Below are 21,888 nucleotides of genomic sequence, written 5' to 3' on the forward strand. Positions count from 1 at the left end.
GGGGGGTGTCTGTGGAGATGGAGATCTCACACACACACATATACACACACTCATACACATACATTCACACACACTCATACACAGTCATTCATACACACACACACACACATTCATACATTCATGCACATTCACACACATACACACTCACATACATACATACATACACACACACATTCTCACATACTCACACACACTCATACACATTAATACAAACACACAGTCACACACTCAGATACACACACTCTTTCACACACACACATACACACACACACACACACACACACACACGGCTGTGACACTGAAGGTCCCAGTGACACGCATGAGGTGAATACAGAAGGTCAACAGGTCCAGACTTATATCCACTGTGGTACTAGCTGGCACTTGTTTAAGGGACTGGCTTCTTGGAGAAGCCAAGGGAGTGCTCTCCCTCATGGAGGGGGAAGAGGAAAAGCCAGAATGAAGGGCTGGGCAGAGCTCAAAACAGGTGCCAGGCCTGATGACCACTCCAGGTGAGCAGATGACTCTAGCAAGTAGGAGTTTTCCAACACCAGCCTATAGGCTTTCCTAACACACACTTTCAAAAGTCTGGCCCTGTGCACCCGAAAGCTGAACTTTGACCTGACTTTCAGCAATACAAAAACTCAAAGGGGATGAGATCATGAGCTCTTCAGAGCCCCTGTGGACTGACGGCTACCTCTATCAGACAATTGCCCATGCTATGACCAAACGCACTCATGCAGGGGGAGGGTCCATATCTTGCCAACCAGGAGCCAGCTCCCACCAGCACTGAGCACAGGACCTCATCCGGGCCAGCCTGAAGAACATACCTGGAGCCTTCTCCACGAAAATGACTTTGGAGTCTTGCAGAAAGTTATGGCCAGACAGCACCATCTTCTTCCCGCCGATGACTGGGTAGCTGTCTGTGCTCTGCTTCTCCACGAGGGGCAGCTCCTGGGCTGACCGCTGGGCTGTGTCAGAGGAGGCAAGAGTGAGTGAAACCTTGTCTTTGCGGCCTGGAGGATGCCTTGCAGCTCAGGTGCTGGGCCCCGGGTGCTGCCATTTGACATAACTCTTCGGATTCTCTGGGGACTGGCCAACCCTGAACTTTGTAGAGGGTCTCAAACCATAGTGACCGTAGGTGTCAGGATTGAGGCAAACCCATCAGGACATGATCCACGTTAAGAACGGAACACTCTTTTCAGAAGCTGCCAGCAATAGGCAACTCTGACTTCTAATGCTGGCTCCTGGCCTGGAAGGGCAGGAAGGGCCTTGGAAGAGCTGGGTAGGAAGAGTCCCAGTGACAGATTGAGCCTGGGTGCAGAGGCAAAGCAGAAAGCTTGACAGGCAGCTGGGAGAGACCCAGTAGGGTATCAGCAACTTCATGAGCGTGGTCCTGCAAGGGGGACTACAGAGGCTAGGAGCAGGGGTGACATTCTGGGCACCTGTGTCAGATGAGTTTCCTCAGACTCCTTCCAGCCAGACAAACCAGGGCAGGGGAGAGGATTCAGCCTCAGAAAGTCAGGTCTCCAGGGGACTGAGACAGGTAGGGACAGAGGGCAGAGCCACAAGCTTGTGTGTGTGTGGTGTGTGTGTGTGTGTGTGTGTGTGTGTGTGTGACTAAGACTCAGCTTGTTCCAGAGGAAGCAAGGATCAGTTAGTGGATGCAAGGGGACCTGCTGCACATCCCAGGGGACATTGACAGTGGCCTGCAGAACTCAGGAGTTCAGCATGGAACTGAAAGCCCCAGTGAGTGTATCTCCCCATGGTGAGAGTCTCTTAGGAGATGAAGCCACAATAGCTGGAGAAGGGACATAGTTTGACAGTGCTGGGATATGAGGAGCAAGGGCTAGCCAAGACTGTCTGTCCCCTCAGTGGTCTGGATGACCCCACATGAATGCAGTCCCCAGATTGGGGAGGGCGTCAGGGTGCAGGGGGCTGAGAGGATGGCCCCTGACATGTTTCTAGTGACAAGGAACCAGCTAAGCAGGACAGAGGAAGGTGGTAGCTTCATCCATACCAGCTTCTTTCTAGGACCAGGAACCCTTAGCCATGTCCTGTTGCCATCTCACACATTAAAGGCATAACTTGGCACCATCAGGGAAGATGAACAGTCGTGGTGAGTTACAAAATTCAGATACAGGCCATATGGATCTCTGGCAGAGCATTTGTTTAACATGCATAGGGATGAGTTCCATCTGTAGCCGTGTACAGACATACAACACACATACACACACACATGCATGCACACATGTGTGCACACATACACACCTGAACGCATGCACACACATACATGCACACCACATGTGCACATATATGCACACACATTCACACAAACTGGGGAGGAGGGATAGATAATAAAAGAGAAGGAGAATATGGGAGATAAAGCTGCGGAGAAGAGCAGAGGGGAAAGGAGAAGAGGAACTGGGTAGGAACGAGAGAAGAGGAGGGGAAAAGAGAATCGGAAGAGAAGGATAAAGAGGAGGAATTGTTTGGGTTTGTCCAGTCTGGTGGCTGCAAATCCAAACTTCCTCTTCTCAATTTCCCTCAAAATAAGCAGGGAATAAATAAAGATACAGTCAGAATAACTCTGCTTCATGACAGGCTTTGCGTTTTACTAATATAGTTGCCAAGGCCACGAGTGCTGTGTACGTTGGTCAGATTCTAACCAGCACCCAGCTGTGTGTGGGAATGCGTAACGCAGCCAGACGTGGAAGTCAGGTCTCCTGAGAGGGATCCTATCTTCCAGGAAGCCTACTGAAACAGACCTTCGAGGGGACAGTTCGTGCAACAGTTACAGCATGGTCTGCTACTTACAACACTCGATAGGGTTCGAGGCCACCTGGAGAGACAGCGTCCGGCCATTGGGCTGTGGGATGTGAACTCGGAAGACCAGCCTCACCCTGGTGTTCTTCCTCCCGATGTCTGTCTCCCCTTTCCTCAGCTCAATATCAGAGTTTCTGAGCTTCAGGATCCCAGCACAGTCGATGCTGCAGGAAACAAAGACCATGGCTTGACTCTCTGCCCAGCTGGTCTGCTGGACCAGAACTAAAGACTCAGCCTTCCTGCTGGGCATCCCAGCCCCACCTCCCCGCAGAGATGCCTATGGGAAAGATTACAGCACCCACACATCTGAGTAGCCCTGCAGGCTGTAGTCTCCTCCTGGGACCAGACATCTCGGACCCTGCAGAGATGTGTCAGAGCAGCTCAGAGAGGAAGAGCCTTCAAGGCTGTGCCTCCTGTGTGTCCTGCGGCTCTCCAGCCAATGTGGTTCAGGGCTCCGAAATTATTCACTTATTTACTTTAATACCTTTTATGATTTGTAAAACTTTTCTTCCAGGGTTTCACAATCATTTTACTTCATAATTTCATTCAAATCTATAGTCTGGTAAAAGGTTCAATACATTACAAAAAAAAAATCTTGATATAATAAAAGAGCTTTTCTCTAATTCTATCCTGTCCTTAGGAAAGTTGGGTTATATAGCTGAGGAAGAAAACCCAAGGGCAGGCAATGGAGCCCTGGAGGGCGAGTCCCTCAGACTGGTGAGAAGCTGAGACACGCAGAATGCTTTCCCTTTGGTCATTGACTTAAAAGGCTTAAAGTTACGAAGAAATTACCAAAGGACACACAAGGTGCAGCTTGGCACAGCCCCCTGCACCAACCTCATCTCCTGCACCAACTTCATCTCCTGCACTTCACCTGTCCCCCAAACTCAATCATGTACTGCAGTCTTTACGTGCATAGCCCAGGCTCCCTTACAGCCCCTCCTGCAAACAGCTCTCAGCTTCGAGTCACCTCAGAGACAGAGTACCGCAGAGTGACATCAGGCCTTCCAGTCTAATCTGGGTCTCGTTTGTCTGTGTGCTTTCATCATGGCTGCCTCATCCTCTGCCTGGAGACCTGCTTATGTGTGCTACTGTCTGTGCTCGCCATGGGTCCAGTACAATGTGTCTCCCATGGGAAGTATGGAAATCCGTGTTTTCTCAGCTTCTCCACTCAAAACACAGGGCACTCAAATCACGGGATGACCTCGATATTCTGTGATGTGCAGGCAGCATCTAATAAATCCCTTTCTAAGTTAATCGTGTGCCACAGGGGCTTTGCGCACCATGCTGGCCATGTCAGCCGCGTGCATAGTCAGCTCTGAGTGAAAACAATCCAGAGGTGTTGCCCGCCCTATCTTTTCACTTTATTCCAACTATTCCTTGAATGAACGGGGCTGCATTCAGAAGTAAACAGGCATTGTGTTTAGGAACTTAATTTGGGCCCTGGGGGCAGTGTTTACAGCTGTGTGACTGAGACACCTTTGGTGCCATAACACACAGCACCTGAGAACCCAGAAAGAGGCAAATCTGTCATCGTAAATATCTGTAAAGTTTCTTCAGGCTCTAGAGAGCCACAGGGCCTGGGGCCTAGGAGCTGGGGCTAAGCACTGGGTGCTGGGCAGAGCAGCAGGAGCCCACCCCTCGGGCACAGCCCCCACTTGGCTTACATGGCTCGCATGTTATTTTCTGGAAGCAACGGGATCTCCAGGACTTTGGTGTTGGACAGGATGATCTCGTGGCTGGTGGTGGAGACAGTCTTCCCCGTGATCCGGTGGACCTGGTAGAAGGCGTGGGGCCTCAGCAGGCGGTCGTCAGCCGTCCCAATGAACAGCTGTAGCGTGAGAGGTTCATTCTCCAAGTAACCGTGTAGCTGGCAAGAAAACAGAAGACTCGCAGTAAGTAGGCACCATGAACATAAAATCCTGGGAACCAACTGTTTGTCAACAGACTGGCTCAAAAGGAGAACTGTGCCCAGTGCCCAGTGTCCAGTGCCCAGACCTTCACCTTCATGTGATATAATATTAGTACTTCTTGAAATTATAAGTATAAAATGCAGCTAGGCATAGTAGCGCACACCTTTAGTACCAGCTCTTGGGAGGGAGAAGCAGGCAGATCTCTTAGCTCAAGGCCAGCCTGGTCTACAGAGTGTCAGGACAGCCAGGACTACTCAATGAGACACTATCGGAATGAATAAATAAATAAATAAAGCCTCATTATCCTAAAGGCCCCCAAAATATAGATTAGGATCTGAACACTCTTAGTTCTATTTTCAAACAGACACATGTTTGCATATATGCACCAATGTACAAATAGACACCTCACACATGCCTCTGCACACGTGTAACAAGACAGGTAGTGTGCACATGGGTTCACAGGCACACCTAGAGGCAATGTGCAAATGTGTACACTTGCACCCCATCGCACACACTCCCCTAAAATATTGTACACACATCACATACAAAAAGTATACAGTCACACACATACAATGTTACACATGTGCACACACACAATATTACACATGTGCACACACACAAAGGCAGCTTTCACACCATTTGCATGCTACAAGTGCCAGTGACAAAGCAGAACTCATACGCTCACTTCTCTCCAGGAGAAGCTGCTGAGAAAGGACCACAAAACTCTAGCAAGCCTGATGGTCCATGGCATCTCAGCCCACACCCAACCTGTGGGGCTTTCTGACTGGCCTCTGAGAAAGGAATGTCCTTCCAAGCCAGGTGAGCAAAGGAGAGATGGAGGTGGCTGGACTGCTCATGGCGCCCTCACCTCCAGATTTGGAGAGGTAAGGCTTTTCTGGCTTCCCCACATCAGTCCTGCACGTCCCCCAAAGACAGGCTTATTTTTCTTACATTCAGTTATGGCACAAGTTAGCAGAGTGAGAGTTGCTCACTCATGATTGGTAACATAGATGCATTTACCATAAACACAGCAACACACACACACACACACAACTGTGTCTAGGCCATCCTTTCATGACTGCCCTGTGTACCTCTCCTTCAGGAAGAGAAAGAGGTGTGAACAGACGTCCTATCAATGCCAGTTGCACCGCTTACCCTACCACAGAGTATCTTGTGGACAGAGTATATAGCCCACAGGATAAGACGCAGTGAAACTGCCCCATGCTGGTAGCTACCGCCCTTCCCACCTCCTCTGCCTCACTCCTAGAAGCCCTACCCCCACCCCATCATTCTATTTAGAATCCTGAGATCCGCCCACCTCATGCACCATGCTTGCAATGCCCCATAGCTCCCTGATGCCTTGGGGGAAGCCGGGGTTGGATGAGATACACTGTAGGATGCCAGGATACACAGGTGGCTGCCAGGACTCAGTCGATGACAATTATAGCCTTCTCCGATTGCTGTCATCCACTTTGCCAATGGATAAGCCCCCAGCCCCTCATGCCGACCACAAAGGAATGGCCTGGCCAGAAGGTGGGCAGAAAGGAGGAGAGCTGGAACATGGAACTCAGAGCCCTGTGATGAGTTGCGGGATTGCTAGGTAATTGGTTTTAGCAAGGAGGATGGTGAACGGCACCATAAGAAAGCACCAAGCAGTCTTCAAGAGTCCTGCAGCAAAGAAGGTGGTCTGTGGTGGGAATGGGGAGGGAGCCTCAGCCGCAAGAAATAGCCCCACAGATCCTTAGGGGGGGAAGGGAGGTACCCGGAAAGGGAGGAGTGCAGAGGACACCAGGTTCCAGCCATTACTACTAGTCTCTCCGATGGAATTCCAGCCTTTCGGGATGGTAGGGGATTGTGCCTTTCATTTTAAAGCATTGGAAAAAGGCAATGAAACCTAGAAGTGGGGACCAGAAAATCAGACAGTGCAATTAGCTACTGCTGGATTTTGATGTGGGCCGTGGGTATCGGGGTTTTACAAGGCAGCGGGGCCTCTCACATGTCCCTCGTGCAAAGGTCTCAGCCACCGCCTCTGGCCTGATCCATGCCAGTTGCTCATTAGGAGAGGCATGGGCACTTCACGGCTTTCATTATGTCCTGTGATCCACCAGCATGTGGCACACACACACACACACAGTCAGTGCCAGTCCTACCTCAAGATGAAAGGGCTGGGGACCAGGACTGTACTTCAAACAGGTACAGCCCGAATGCTCAAGTTCATTGAGCGGCAGCAAGAAAAATGTGTTCCCCACTAGTCAGAGGTTAATGGGGCAGAGGCCCCGGGCTGTGTTGCCTTAATAAGCTAAGGGGCCAGGTGGAGCAGTGCTCACCTCTGATGGCTGGGATGAAAGCAGACCGCTTCCACGGGGAGGTTGGCAGACCTCCACACAGGCTTGGGAGGAACTCTGTCCTCTTCCTGCCGACTTGGCACAAGGTGACAGACACTGACAGCTTTGAGAAGGCAAAAGTGAGAGCCTGTCTGAGGCAGACCCTGGATCCCATCATTTTTCTTCAGCGAAAACCTTCTCCTTTCCCAATTCAAAGCCCAGGAGGCAAGCTGGGACAACTTTCTGTGAGCCCTCAAACTCCCTCCCAGACCAAGAGAGTCCTCAGTACAGACACGAAGTTTAGACTTGAGAGTAAGAATGCCCTGGCGACTCCTGGGCCCGCCTATCCAGAACCCACAGCACAGCTCAATCCACAGGAAACATCTCTCTCTCTCCACACCCTGTTATTGAAAGAAGCAGACTCTCATCTGATTCCCTTAAAGGGACTGTATCTCTGAATTTGCATTCCCAGGAAATAATCCTGTTGGATGGCCCATTCCTGATGGGTAGGAAGTTAAGGGTTGGAGATGAGCCTTACCCCCGTTCACTTCTGGACATAGAAGGAAAGCTGACAGACACCAGAGAACATCTGAGAACACCAGACAGGGCAGTGCGGAATAAAGAGCTCACAGCAGACTGTATGATGAAGGGGCTGATCAAAACAGCCCAGTGGTCCCCGCGGCTGACGCCACGCAGGTGTCACAACTGTACGCACGAGAATCTGTGTTGCAAAGATGGGGTGGTGGCCCTTACAGTGTCCTGAATATGCAGCCAACCCACTCCCTGACATCAGTAGGTGGTTCCAGGAGGTCTTTGCCTCCCCAGGCCTCTGGGCAGCATTACAGGTACTGCTGATTAATGTTTAAAATTAATGTTTGTGTCCTGTGAGGAGCCGTGGATGAGTAGGGCACAGCCAGCAGAGACTCTGAGCATCATGGGTTGGGAGCACGTACGGGTATCAAGGAGGATCCCTGTGTGAGAGAGAGAGACAGTCTGCGGGGCAGGTGCAGGTGGCAGTGTTGTTGTACGTGACTACACACACGCACTCACAGACACGCACCCCGTGTGTTTTGTATACTAAGTGAGCATGGAACGACTTCTCTCTGGGCTTGGGCCAGGCACCTGCTCCCTGTTTGTACCATAGTCACAGCATCTATGAGCTAGATCGCTTCAGATTCACCCGTGCAGCTTTTATGTGTGCTCTGTGCCAAGGGCACACGTGTGAGTGTAAAGGGTGCCTGCTGACCACAGGTCCCCGGGCATCCTGAGACAACAGCAGCCTTGATTAAGGCTGGTGGGTGGAGCCAGAAAGCACAGGGCATTTCCCCTCAAACTCCCCCATTTGCTGTGGGCCTGGCTGACTGAAAGAATATTGCAATCCCCCATCTGAGGCCATCAGCGCAGAAAGCCACCTCTGCTACTCTCTGGCCAGTGATCACATCTAACACTGTCTTAATCTGCAGGGACTACAAAGCTGTGTGAACACACAAGTTACTGCAAACAGGGTTTAACAACTAAGGTTGGTTGGTCCAGACCCCTCAACACCTGGGAGCCTCTTGCAGTGTGATGAATCTACTCAGAAACCACTAGTCTATATAAGATTGGAATAGTTTTACAATATGAAATGTAACAAAAAAAATAAAGATAGAAATTCAGAGACAAATTATGCCAGTTAGTCTCCTACCTTATGAAACTTAACACAAGAATATATAAATAAATCAATGACCAAAACCTTCTCCGTGGGCAAGGCTGAGTGGCCCAAGGCTCTAGCCCAGCCTGGCTTGGGTCAGATGACTTTAAAATGACATCTCAAAATTCCCCCAGGACCCCTGCTATGGCAGGCTTCTTAAGGCATGGAAGGCGGTGTATACGGTATAATTTTATCCATTAGAAACATGCCATTTCAGTGAAAATAGGAATATTTAAAGCTTACCCTGGGAGGTAAATATCTATTATTTAAGGCACGAAGTTCACTTTAAGAAAAGAAATCTAAGCTACTTCACACATCCCCCTGCACAGACCTTCTGCCTCTGGCTTCTCACAGTGTCTGTCAGAACAACATTTATAAAGTTACCTGTCAGACCCAAGTCTTCTCTGCTTCCTCTAAACGAGACAAAACACATTATTCCACTTGCAAGGTGTAAGCGTCCCCCAGTTTCCTGCACATTAAAAATGTTTGTTTTTAGCTCCTGTGCCACCTCAGCACTTACACAGGGAGATGACAGGCCAGCAGACTGATGGAGGACAAATTTATTCAGTGCTGGAGTTGGGCCAACACGCACACCTTCATACGCAGTGGAAGGAAGGTCTGAATTAACAGAGCCAATTAACTGATGAAAACCATCTGCCTTTCAGCGAGTCATTCTGACTTGGTTACTAAGCAAAGGACATTGTCACGTGACATCCTTCCACCAAGACATAATGCACACTTGAAACAATCAACTTAAAGGGAAATTTGCTTTTAAGACCCCGAGTAACATTAGCATCCCGTGATATATCCCAGAAGACAAGAGAAATCGGCTCACACATTGGTCTCACTTTCCCTCCTCCTGGCTGGGGATGGCACCCAGGGTGGGTTTCACTATTTTTTAAACCTAAATTCCCTCTACTTGGTTAATTAAGAGTTTGTGTTGGACTCTCATTACCTCAGATTGTTTTCAGCCCCAATTCTTCATTACAAACGCCGCTGCCTGGAGACATCTCTTCCCAGACACGGGAAGTCTTCTGTTATTGGACGTTCTATTTCCCTCTCCTAGAGACTGCAGAGTGCTGGTCTCCTGGCAGGGTACAGGGGCATCTTGGGAACTCACCACTGTGCCCTGGAGGCCTCACTGTACCCACAGGAGCTAATTCTGATCCATCTTCCTGCCCCACAATCTGAGAGGGTAGGAGCCAACTGTCATTCTGGTGAACTGGGGCTCTCACACCAGCCTTAGCCAGAGGCACAGACCCTGGGGAGCGGCTGCTGTTAGTAAGGGTGACCTCCTCAGAACAACCAGCATGAAGACCTTACCAGCTGTGGAACTGTCTGTCACTCCAAATGGCACTGTGTGCCTGTCTGGTAGGAAAGAAATGACCATCGAGGGCAGGACCCCTCATGGATGCTCAGTAGGAGAGTTTAAGCACAAACTGAGAACTAGGCTGTGTGGTGCAGGCCTATAATCGCAGCCCGCGGTAGGCTGAGGCAGAAGGGCCACACATTCAAAGGCTCAGTGGGTTCCAGAGTGAGCTCAAGGTCAGCTTGGACAACTCAAAGAAAAGACTGACATTTCAAAATGAAGAGGTAAGATTGACCGTAGGAGCGTGGGTCAGTGGTAGGGAACTTGCCTAACATATACTGCAAAACCAAACCAAACCAATAACAAAACCAATTTTCCATACTCAGGAGCACTTGGAAGGATGGCAAACAGACAGGGCTTGTCCAGTTCTGCATAACCAGGAGGGGCACGCTGACTACTAGGCTCTCACTGTGTGAGCGGCTGTGTTGCAGCAAATGAGTACAGGCTGCAGGACATAAGGCCCCAGGGCTTCCCCACGAGACAGGCAGAGGCTGAGCTTCTGGGCATAGCTCCCTAGGACAGAAGGAAGGAGTTACTATCACTGCCCTTCAGTGGAATCTGCTACCCACAGAATTTATGCTAGTGATTAGCTCTGTCTGAAAATAAAAAAAATCCTTGGCTTTCAGGGTGCCACAGGTATGCATGTGTGTGTGCATGTCCTGCTATATGTGACATGTGTACAACCATTTATGTATAACTATACATGTGTTTATACATGTATGCACTTATGAATTGGTATAAATATGACCTATGTGGGAACAGTGTACAGGTTTATCTCATGAACATCCATGGGCGTGTGTGTGTGTGTGTGTGTGTGTGTTCGCGTGTATGTGTGTGTGTGTGTGTGTGTGTGTGTGTGTGTGTGTATGGTGTGTGTGAGTGTGTGTGTGTATGGTGTGTGTGTATGGTGTGTGTGAGTGTCTGTATGTGTGTATGGTGTGTGTGAGTGTGTGTGAGTGTGTGTATGTGTGTATGGTGTGTGTGTGTATGTGTGTGTGTATGGTGTGTGTGTGTGTGCTGCATTTGTGCTTGTACTGTATGAGCACTCATGTATTTTAGAGTCTGTGCATTTGCTTCATGAATGTGTGCCTGGATGGGCAAGCACGTGTTTATGAGCATGTGAGCACTTTGTGTGTGCACATATGTGTCATGAGCCCACAACAGTACTTAATTTATATCATGTAATTCTGAAGACTCTTCCTATGAAGACAACTATTGTACCCATGATCAAACTCAGGTTTATAGGCACAGGCAAAACTAGGTCTAGTGACGTCCCTCAGACCCCAAGAGCTAAGATACACGAGTACACACGAGGCCTTCCAGAAGTCTGAAGCCGAGGGCAGCACAGGGGAGCTGTGAGAGACTGCACGTAGGAACTTTGGGTCTTTCATGTACAAACCTCCTCTACCTTTGTAAGAAGGCAGACAAATAAAAAATAGAATAAAAACAAAATAGGTTGTATCCATGTAAATATTACCAGGGCATAAATGCCAGAGACCACATACATTGGCGATGCCTGCCAGACATTCACTGAGAGCACCTTCATGGGGACTTGATTTCCACTGGCAAAGTCACTCCACCTTGCTGGGGGCCTGAAGCTGTTCCAGGCCTCTAGTAATCAGCTGTTTAATTTACCTCAAAATTATCTCTTGGGGGCTTAAGTGGTAGCATGTCTGCCTGTATCCCCAAAGACCCAAGCTTCATCCCCAACACAGCGAACAGTCTCCTGTGGAGAAAGTCTGATGTTCCTGAAGCACGGAGGAAAAGGCTTGGCACTGGGCTCAAACATGCGCTTCCTTCCTTACAAAGGCCTTGCAAGCCACCCCCACCTCCTGGAGCCTGTCCCTCCCCAGCAGCTGGCACAGTTTCTCATATAAAAGGTCCTGGTGCAGGTTTTCCAGGAGGAAGCCACGCTCTGTGGCTTTCTGAAAAGGACTGCGAGCTCCGTGGCTCTCCTGCCAATTGAACGGACCTATTAGAGTTGAGAACCCTAGATCTGTCTTTATCTGGGAAGCGCGCGTACTCTTGAGGCTCTGCGCATGTGCAGATGCACCGAGGGCCATCTTGTGCCATTCCGGAGGTCAGAGTCCAGACTCACTTTCTCATAGGGTCCCGGAAAGGGAGCTTCCGTCCCATCCCAGAAAACAGCTCACTCACAAAGTCTGTGCTTCTCCTCCTAGACTGAGGAAGGCTGAGGCAGATAGGCAGTGGGGAAGGGGGAGATGCCAGGCTAAGGAGAAACCAGTTTCCTGGCAGTTTATCCCTGAGCCTCTGACCTCCATCAGATGTGAGTTCTATGACCTGTGGTGCCACAAGGTCAGAGTGGACATCTAAGGATCGCTGCTCACAGCCACGGCACCTGGGTGTGGAACACAGGCCTGCTCTGTGCTCCTCAGGGAGGCTCTATATGTCTCCAGCCCAGCATCACCTCTGCTCTTCTCCCAGAGGGCCACTTTCCTGCCTTGCATGCTGACTCGAGAGGGCTGGAACCTCCTCGACCCCTTACTTGAAAAAATGAATGGGACCCTTCCTTCAATACCTGGGCATGGTATTGTGGGAATTTTAAACCAGGGGCACGTGGCTGAACCAGGGTCCATCTGTTCTGCACAAGATCAATGGTCCAGTTGCAAGGGACCGATTCCCACCAAGCCTGAGAGGTTGAAAGGGGCCAGGGGAGAAAGAGAGGCACAAATGCGAGCAACACGCAGGTAGGACAGATCTTAGCACCCACCTACTGGCAATGGCAAAGAGAGCTTTTAAGGCCCCAGGGGTCTCAGTGCTCTCAGGAACTGTTGGCATGGCCAGGAATCAGCCTAGTTACCCCCACGCATGTCAACCGGGATCATCTCTGACATTTAGCATCCCTGAGGCTGGCCCTGCAGATGGCAGCGTTCATCCACTCTCTGCCCACCCAAATCCAAGGAAAAAGGCACCAACGCCAGCAGACTCCTTCTGTAAAACTGCCACGAAGGTACAGACACTCGAAACACAGACGCCTCCCTCAGTACCTCATAGACTAGGCCACTCAGGAAGCCGCCACCTGTACACTCTCCTGGGAATCATCCCGACGCGGCGGTGACCGTGGTGACACTCTAGGCTAGTGTTACAGGGCAGAGGCCACTCAGGAGCAGCCGTGCCATGTAGTACGTCACAACGTGCTACCATGGTGATGCCAAGCCCAGAAATGTAGGGGAACGCCCAGGGAATAGTGCTGCTGTCCTGAACTCCAGCCCTTCCTTCTACCTTGCAGGGTCCGGCCTGCGGCTGTCAGCGTTCTGGTGGGTTTTTACTGTTAACATCGTGGACCACAGCGCTCAGTGGCCATGCATCAAGCATCCATGGAGTGTATGAAAGAGAACCTGACCCTTACTGTCTGACTAGAGCCCAAAACGCTGAGGATACAGGACTGGGAATCTAAGATGAAGGACTAAAAACACTTGAAGCTCACAAAGGCTACCTGTTGTACTGATGCCACGATGGCACCCCAGACCCTGTGTGTTATACCAGAGGGGCATCGGCCCTTCATCTGCTTCTTCTCTCAGCCCTGAGGTCCTTGCTGAGGGCATCTACCAACATGACCAGTGAGGTCATGGTTCTGGGCCTGGCTAGGCAAGGCCTGCAGCCATCCTGCAGCTACAGGGCAAACTGCAGCCATCCACATAGGCAAGGAGCCCAGTGCTACCCCAGGAGATGAAAGGAAGCCCCTTAGGCCAGGCAAGGTATACAACAGTAGTCTGTCTGCACCCCACCTCCCATGATGAGGCAGGGCCAGTTGCACAAACAGACCCAGAGAGCAAACAACAGTCCCTCTGAGCCTCCCAAGAGAACACTCTACAGTTTGTATCTTTTCTACATTTGAACAGCTGCCCATGGGTAGCCAGGGACACTTGTGATACGTATGGGTCCTCTGGGCCAAGGAAAGCCACAGAGTTACCAGGAAGAAGGTCCATGCATGGTCACAGGCCAGCTGGAGACATGTGGCTCACTTCTTGCCGTGGCTATTGGCACGAATGCCGGTTCTTGTTTTGTCTCCAATACTCAGCCCTCATCTCACCTGTCCCCAAGGAGGGTAGGGTAGAGGAGGGGCCGGACTGACCTAGCTCATCTGAACCCTAACTAAGTCAGAGCTCTGTGGGCCTATGACTAGAAAACCACCAGTAGGTTCTGTATCTCAGACTAGCATCACTTAAACTCTTCCTAGCCTGGAACAAAGAAGCCATAGCTTCTGAGTCAGGTCTGGGGGGGGGGGGGTTGGTGACAGACTTGCAGGATCTTCATTTGGGGAGGCTTCTGCTTGTAGCCCTGCCTTGTCTTTGTTCCCACAGTCCACATAATACCCTCCCTGCTTCCCACTCTGCTGAGTGGGAAGGCTCTGAAATGAGCTCACAGAGAGCCCAGCCACATGAAACCCCAGCCTTGAGGACGTCAGTACGGCTTAGCAGAGGCCGTCAGGGATGCTGCTGCAGACTGTGTAAGCGAACGGCCATCTCTGTCTGCTTCACTCTCCCACCGCTAAGAGAGCTGACCCCAGATGTCTTCCTGGAACGACGGCTCGTCTCTTACTACCGATTGTCTGTCGAGCCTTAGCTCTGCCATGGACAGTAAGCAAAGCTGTGGTGTGTTTGGGAGACTGCAGCTTCCCTCATGGAATTCCCTGAGACCCTTACGTTTTCTGAACACTGGACCTTGGTGCTGAGTGTGGGTGCAGAAGGCAGGGGCAGCATCCAAGTGGACAGGAGAGTTACCCTGTACATGACAGGCAGGGAAAGGAGGTTTGCCTCGAAGAGTCCTGAAAGGAGAGAGGACTCCATGCAGTGTCCAGGCTGATCCATAAAAAATTAATCCAGACCTCATGCAGGTTGGCTGACTCTGGGCAGCATGCTCCTGCTTTGGGGTCAGGCCTGCAGGTTAGCCCCTGCTGTATGCATGCCTTACCAGCTTGCAGACCCAGCCGGAGTGAAATGCTGCCTTTCCAAGCTCGCCCTTGGGCTCTGGTGCTCTGACCAGAACACCTTGAGGGACCCTGGCTCTGTGTTAGCCTCCAGAGATGAGACCTGGAATCCGGGGTGATGCAGGCTCGCACGGGTCAGAGCATTCCAGGCCACTAAACCAAATGACGAGGGACCTTCTGGCCACAGGTCAGAAACCCCTCGGAACTGACTTCTCACAGTATTTTTGACATGCTAAATCTCCTCATAGGACCTGGGGGAAAAGACACTACCAAGAAAGAAAAGTAATTATAACAAGGGCTTAGCTCAAAGACAATTTGAACAACCTGAGAAATTCAAGTCATCTTCCAGTGGATGTCCTCAGCTGTCAAAGGACTGTACGATAGAAAAAGTCCCTGCCATGAATCTATATGGGGTGGGGGCAAGCTATGTAACCTCAGAAGGGTCCCTAATGTCATGAGTCCCTACTGGCCACTGCCTGGCCCCGGTGCAGGAGCACAAGCCAGGGCCTGTCATGGGTTCCTCTATGACTCTGCCCTGGTTCCAACAGATCCTCAGGTACCTGCTGTCTGTGCCCTGAGAGCATGTCGCTTATTTCTACCCAGAGTCCAGGGTCACCTGTCTGGGACACTATCTGTGTCTCTTTGATCTGAGTCCTTCACGGCCGGGCGGTAGCTATGCTGGTCACTGTCCTAAATGGCAAGCCCTATGCTGCAAACCTAAATGTTAGGCTCTGACCAGCTTCTGAGTGTTCATATTTCAGTGGCCTATTAATTATTCAAGCAGAGCGGGCCTGTGTGTGATGCGCAGATGCTATCAGGCAGGTCATTTTGGTGATTGGTAAACAGAGCTGGAGTCCATGACCCCCCCGGATGGGAGATAATCCTCAAACCACAAAGCATTGCATGCGCTACAGTAGGGGCCTCTATAGGCAGGAGCCCGTAAGGCCACCATAGCCCAGGACAAGGTAGATATCACATCCCCTGCCAAGCGTCTGGAGAATTTGGATCCTCAGTCAGTGGTGGCTAAGACCCAACAGACACAGAGACCTGATAGCCAGAGGCCAGATCAAGGTCACGAGGGACCTTGCTGGACAAGGATGAAACTCAATGAAGACTTTGCTGGAGAGAGCTGGAGAAGCCCTGACCAAATGCCCCTGTTGTAGTCAGAGTATTTGTGACATCTGCTCTACCAAGGCAAGTGTCATAGTCAAGGAAGATCTAGGCCATTTCTCACATTACAATGTGACATCAGAAGCAAGACCACAGCATGCTCTAGACAGATGTAGGAGCCCCTGTCTCAGTAACTGACAGAAGACAGTGGTTAACTGAATGGAGCCACCGTGTCCCCAAGGATATCTCCATAAGGACTTTGTGCAGACCATGTCCACCTAGGGGCTGCAAGGTAGCTCGTTCCTGGGAACTTCGAGGAAAACTATAGATAAGCCCTGCCCAACCCTTCCTTGGTTCCAGGATAACCCATGGCTATGCCTTCTGATAGGGCTTTTCAAATGCTAGCAGACTGTAAGGCCAGACTTTTTGAAGCCTGGGTAGCTTGGTGACCATAGAATGGCTAGTGAGAGCCTGTGGCCATTTTGAACGGTGAGTCCAGACCTCTCGGGTGAGATAGAAGCCCTCAACAGTGAGGAATGCTACAAAGACTACTGGGCACAAACTGGCTTGTGGAGTGTCCGCACACCGGGCATGCGAACTGGCCCATGGCCTCGCCCCTCCAAGAGCAAGACAGTTGGACATCAGAGCTGAAGGCACTAGCGGGTCTATCAAAATAACCCAGAAGCCTGAGGTAGAACTTTGTGGTTACAGCACTTTCATGGCAACCAAGAGAGTTTTCTATTTTTTGTGTGTTTCATAATTACGTGCAAATCCTATTTTTATCTAATTTGTGGTCCACCGGCCAAAAGAGAAAACAAATCCCCTAAAATTCCCTCGTTTTAGCTGTTTTCCTCACGCGGGCACAGGTGTGAGTTTACTTTGGGAGAATATCCCAGGAAACCCCTTGAGTTGCTAATGTCCCACAATGAGAAACGCCACCGAACTGGGTGTTTTTTTAGCTAGGGGGTGTTTTCCTTTGCCCTTCAACAGTGTTGTAGAAGCGGTGGCTGTTCTGTGGCAGTGGCGGCGGCCTGGCCTGGTTTTGCCACCTTCCCCTAACGCCACCTTAAATAATTTAGAGGGTGCTTCTTAAACACTGTTTTAGATTTTGCCATCCCTCAGAAGTGCTTCAATTTCCTGGATATCAGCTGCACTGAGATATACACTGTTGCCCTGAGCTCAAGACACCTGGACCTGGTTCTCTAGGGGCAGCACTTCGGCTCAGCATCTGACACACAAGACAGTGGGGATCTGTGGCTGACAGACACAGATTCCCCCAAACACAGGGCTCCCCACACTCCTTCTGGCTTTATCGCCCCAAAGCAGCTGGGATTCTTACAGCCACCAACCACCAAGCCCAAGATGGCACAGACCTGCACCTGAAGCTCCATCTTTCTGATGAGGGCACGGTATTTGCACACACACCCCCACCCCACCCCCCGCTCTCACCCAGTGCCACTTGGCTGTAAGATCCAAGTAAGTGGAGGCGCCCAGGCATTATCTCTCCATTTACTCCCCTGCCTTTCTTTAACAGACTTATTTCCTCTCCTATTAAAATCTGTTCCATTCAGCAATAATGCACTTTCATTCAATGAAAACCACAGCGGGCAAAGGAGAGGTAAATACCGGTAGTTACCCAACACAGCTGAAGGCAGGCTACCTGACCTCGTCCACCTGCGAAGGGGAGAAACTTAAAATGTCAAGCCAGCTGCTGCGTACTGATGTCCCCCAGCATTTTATCACCTCAAGCGGCTAACAGAGTAGGTATTAATTGGCATCGAGCACACAGGCCACAAATATCACCTTAATATCACCCACAAGCGCTGCTAAAGTGCTTCGTTTCTGCACCTCGCCCGGCTCATTCCATGTGGCTGATTGCTGCGTTGGCAAACAGCCATTTGTCTCCATGGCCTCCTGCCCTTGCCAGCTCTTTATTTACCTAAATGGAATAAAATAAAAGTACAGGGTACCCTGCTGAGTACCCCTTCCAGTTTGCATCAGTCCTGAAATAACAGGGTTGGGCACCCGGGTTTATGATGTTGGGATACTGGGGTAAAGAGCTCTCCATAACACCATGTGACCAGAGTCAGCCGGAGAGTGAGCACTTCACGGCGGCGCTTAAAACAGTAATGTCTGGGATCTAAAGCTCACAAGGGGACGGGTGTGACAAAGGGAAGCCAAGACAAACTCACCCCGCCCATTGGGATGTCACACTGATGTCCAGGTGGAGAAAGACCAAGCTGGACCTGTGACGTTGCTGGGCCTCCGACTTTCCAGTGTGCCTCCTGGCCACCATTGGTGAGCAGCGTACCAGATACAAACTATATCACAGCCCAGAATTTAAACGCTCAGGGAAACTTAGTGTCATGGCTATTCCTGGCTGTCAACTTGACTACATCTGGAATGAAGTACAATCAAGAAATGGAGGGCACGCAGGATTCTAACCTGGATCTTAACACGGAGATCTTGAGGCATAGTGGCCATGAAAAGCTTAGGCCCCGGGCAAGGCAAAACTTGCCTTTAATCCCAGGAGACTGAGACAAGGAGATCTCTGAGTTCAAGGTCAGCCTGGGACAAAGCAAGTCCCAGATCCAGACGTGGTAGGCCAACCCTCTGTTGGAGGCCTACATAAGGACATTGGAAGAAGGAGGATTCACATATCTTTGCCTGCTTGCACTTACATACCAGCACATCTGTTAGAACCTACTTCTACTGCAGACCAGCTGAAACAACCAGTCTCGTGGAACCGAGCAACTCCTAGATTCTTGGACTTGGGTTAGTTGGATTTCTATTTTCCTTCCCCAAAATGCCACAAGTGTGACTGTGCCCATCACAGCCACCTTTCCCTCAGAACTCCATCTCATAACCCGCTCCCTCAGACCCTACCTCCTAACACCTGCAGGCACACTGAGAAGCAGAGGCTGCTGCCCTGGAGACCTGAGACCTGGTGCTTCCACCAATCCCACGTGTGTGGTGTGGGGTGGGTGGAGAGCACGCATCCGCTCCAGGGGCAGAGATGTTTTGAAAGAGAGTTGCAGAACAGTTGGTGTAATGGTGCCTGCTCCACAAGTAAGTCTGCTCTGGGCAAACCTTTAAAACCATTATAGATGGAATGAAAAGCATTATATGGTAGCCACAGACAGCCCTTGATTCACAGTGGTCCTGCATACTGTCTCTCTTTTAACTTGATGGTAGTATGAAAGTGATACCCATTCACACAAAATATCCTTTGACTTGGGCATTTGCTCAGCCATTCCCTCTGTGAGGAGAAGAGTGGCTGATGCCCTGCCTCTGCAGTGCCTGCGAGACGATGCATCCTCAGTGAGGTACGGTGAACACACTTTGACTTTGGACATTTCCAGTTCATGAAGGACTCACTGGGACATTATTGAAGACAAGGAACATAGCAGGCTCTGAGGTCACTGTGTTTTACGTCTGAGTAAAGTCCTTAGCTGTGAATCCAAAACTGTTTTAGGTATGAGCTATTGGCTGGTCAGAGCAGATGCCATACCTGCACAATGGGGTGTCCTCCAGCTGAAGCCTTCACAGCCCCCCGGCTGCCTTCCGTCTCATAGTGAGCCCTGTGGTGAGACTTGGGCTGCACCTCGATCCGAAGCTCGTATGGACCAGAATGTGACGGGAGCTGCCAGTCAAGGGCAGGCAAGGATGGGCTGCAAAGGAACAGAGGAGCTTTAAGTGTGGGTACACCAAGACAGAGTTGCCCATGCTGTGCCTGGGGCACCATCCGGGGATCAGCCCTCACAGTTGTCAGACGATACCATCCAGCAGCATCTTGGTAGGGGAGTAAAGTCATCATAAGGCCATGGTCACTGTGCAATCGTGTGTGGTCATAGCTTGCCAGTGCTTCATGAATTAAAGAAGTCAGCCAGTCTTTAAAAGCTAACCTAATCTACTTCCCAGAGCCATGGAAGTGGTGCAGACATAGCCTGCTTGCAGACAGGAGAATCAGCAATGGGACTCTGGATACTCTTCACCAGGAACAGGAAGGATCACCCTTCTCTAAAGAAAGCCCTGAGAGGCACCTTTGGCCAAATGGGGCTCTGGGAATAACTTCCCTCTGCAGTGCCGAGCTACAGCAGACTCAAGAGAACTCCTCCCTCCAGACTGCCACGTCCCTTGTTTCCAGCCCAGTCCTAACAAGATGCACCTGTGTTTGTTACCATTCTGGTACAAGCTGGGTCATCCCTCTAGGAATCTGACTCACAAACACACAATAGTAAGTGTCTGCATCTACCCAGCACAGAGGCAGGCTGACGGCACAGGCTTGGCCCATCCGCAGTGCTCACAGAGACTCCAGAGTAACATCACAGAAGGGGTAAGGCTTTCTGGAAGGGCTGCCGTGCACTTAGAAACTCACGCTAGGCCTGTCAGGGCCGTTTCCTGTGTGTGTCATACACCCTGATTCCAGCAGCTTGCTGAGCGGAAGGCGGGCATCAGAGAGGAGGAGTTGGCCAGAAGGGAGGCTGGCATCCCCAGGGAAGGCACGCCATGGGAGCTGAGCAGACTCCTACTTCAAGGAGAGGGTGTGTTTCCAGGGCTGTGGGGCCAGACTCCTCAAAGCCAGGGGCAGAATGGGTACCCAGGTGTTGTGGGAAGAGGCACTGTAAAACATCCCACACCTTCACAGTGTTTCTTATATATGCACACAAGTTTCTTATATCTGCACAGAAAGACTGGCTGTGGACAGAGCTGGGGGGAGCAAACTTCACAATGAGAAGGACTAGTTTCAACCCCTAGAGGAAAAAATCTTTAAAAAGTGAGTGGCACAGACAGACAGGCAGATAGGAGACAGACAGGCACAGGATAATGAAAAGGGGCAAAAAGAAGGGTGGTTTACACATTTAAGATTGTCAACCCGGATTGAAAAATTTCACGGTAACTCGGACAGCTCTCCAAACCCATAGGACTTCACTTTAGATCAGAGATGGGGACTAGATTAGAGGGGGAAACCTGGCTGAACACCCTGGGGTCTGGACTGCAGGGTGTCAGCATGATTCTGCTGCCACAGGGTCTCTGACATCAGACCCAGGGGCTGTGGTTGCCTGCTAGAGTTGTGCACTCAGGAGTGACCCAGGGTTTTGACTTCAAACACATCTTCAATTCAGTTCCATCTTGTCAAGAGTTACACTCAATGCAACCTGGAAAACGGCTGGCCTGGCAGGCCTCGGAGACCCTTTGATTTGTATAAATGAAGTAATCTGAAGTTACCTACACACTTTAAAATCTTATATCACGTGTGACCCAATTTAGAGAACTTGTGGATGTGCACACATTTTATACAGAAAGGGAGTGTCTTGGCAAAACATATAATTTGGTATCCTGATTATTTAAAAGAAAGGTTAAAATTTGAGCATCTTTCATTGGTAAGAACTTTGTTTAATAACAGCACTACAAATATTAGGCGAATATTACTTTATGGCTGGCCTTTGATTATTAGCCAGTCCATTGCTATTATAGACGCCATTGATTTAATGTTCACATAATTAAATCAGGGACTGTATCTTTACCCTGTCCTGACAACAGGGTCAGCAGTTTGGGGTTCCTGAGGTGTTAGCCTCGTGCTTCCCAAAAGTATCAGGAAGTCTCCCACCCCGGCACCAACGTGTCATAACGTCAGCCTTGTATACTGTATTCACTCCCCAGGCCGCCCCTCAGAACATTCTCATCCTTGCTGTTTGCCCCTCCAC

The 21,888-nt window shown here is 50.4% G+C and overlaps 1 protein-coding gene across 6 annotated transcripts in view; it reads right to left on the reverse strand.

Moving 5' to 3' along the window:
• Nfatc1 (nuclear factor of activated T cells, cytoplasmic, calcineurin dependent 1) overlaps positions 1–21,888 on the reverse strand; it is a 106,867-nt gene that overhangs the window by 56,263 nt on the left and 28,716 nt on the right. For all 6 annotated transcript variants that reach the window (NM_198429.2, NM_001164110.1, NM_001164111.1 and 3 more), the window contains exons 3-6: positions 19,692–19,851; positions 4,491–4,693; positions 2,815–2,987; positions 828–968 (exon numbers count right to left, since the gene is read on the reverse strand). In NM_198429.2, coding sequence (NP_940821.1) covers positions 828–968; positions 2,815–2,987; positions 4,491–4,693; positions 19,692–19,851 — 677 coding nt within the window. The remainder of the gene's footprint in view (positions 1–827; positions 969–2,814; positions 2,988–4,490; positions 4,694–19,691; positions 19,852–21,888) is intronic.

Source organism: Mus musculus, chromosome 18, assembly GCF_000001635.26.
Source record: "Mus musculus strain C57BL/6J chromosome 18, GRCm38.p6 C57BL/6J".
In the NCBI taxonomy this organism is placed as follows: Eukaryota; Metazoa; Chordata; class Mammalia; order Rodentia; family Muridae; genus Mus; species Mus musculus.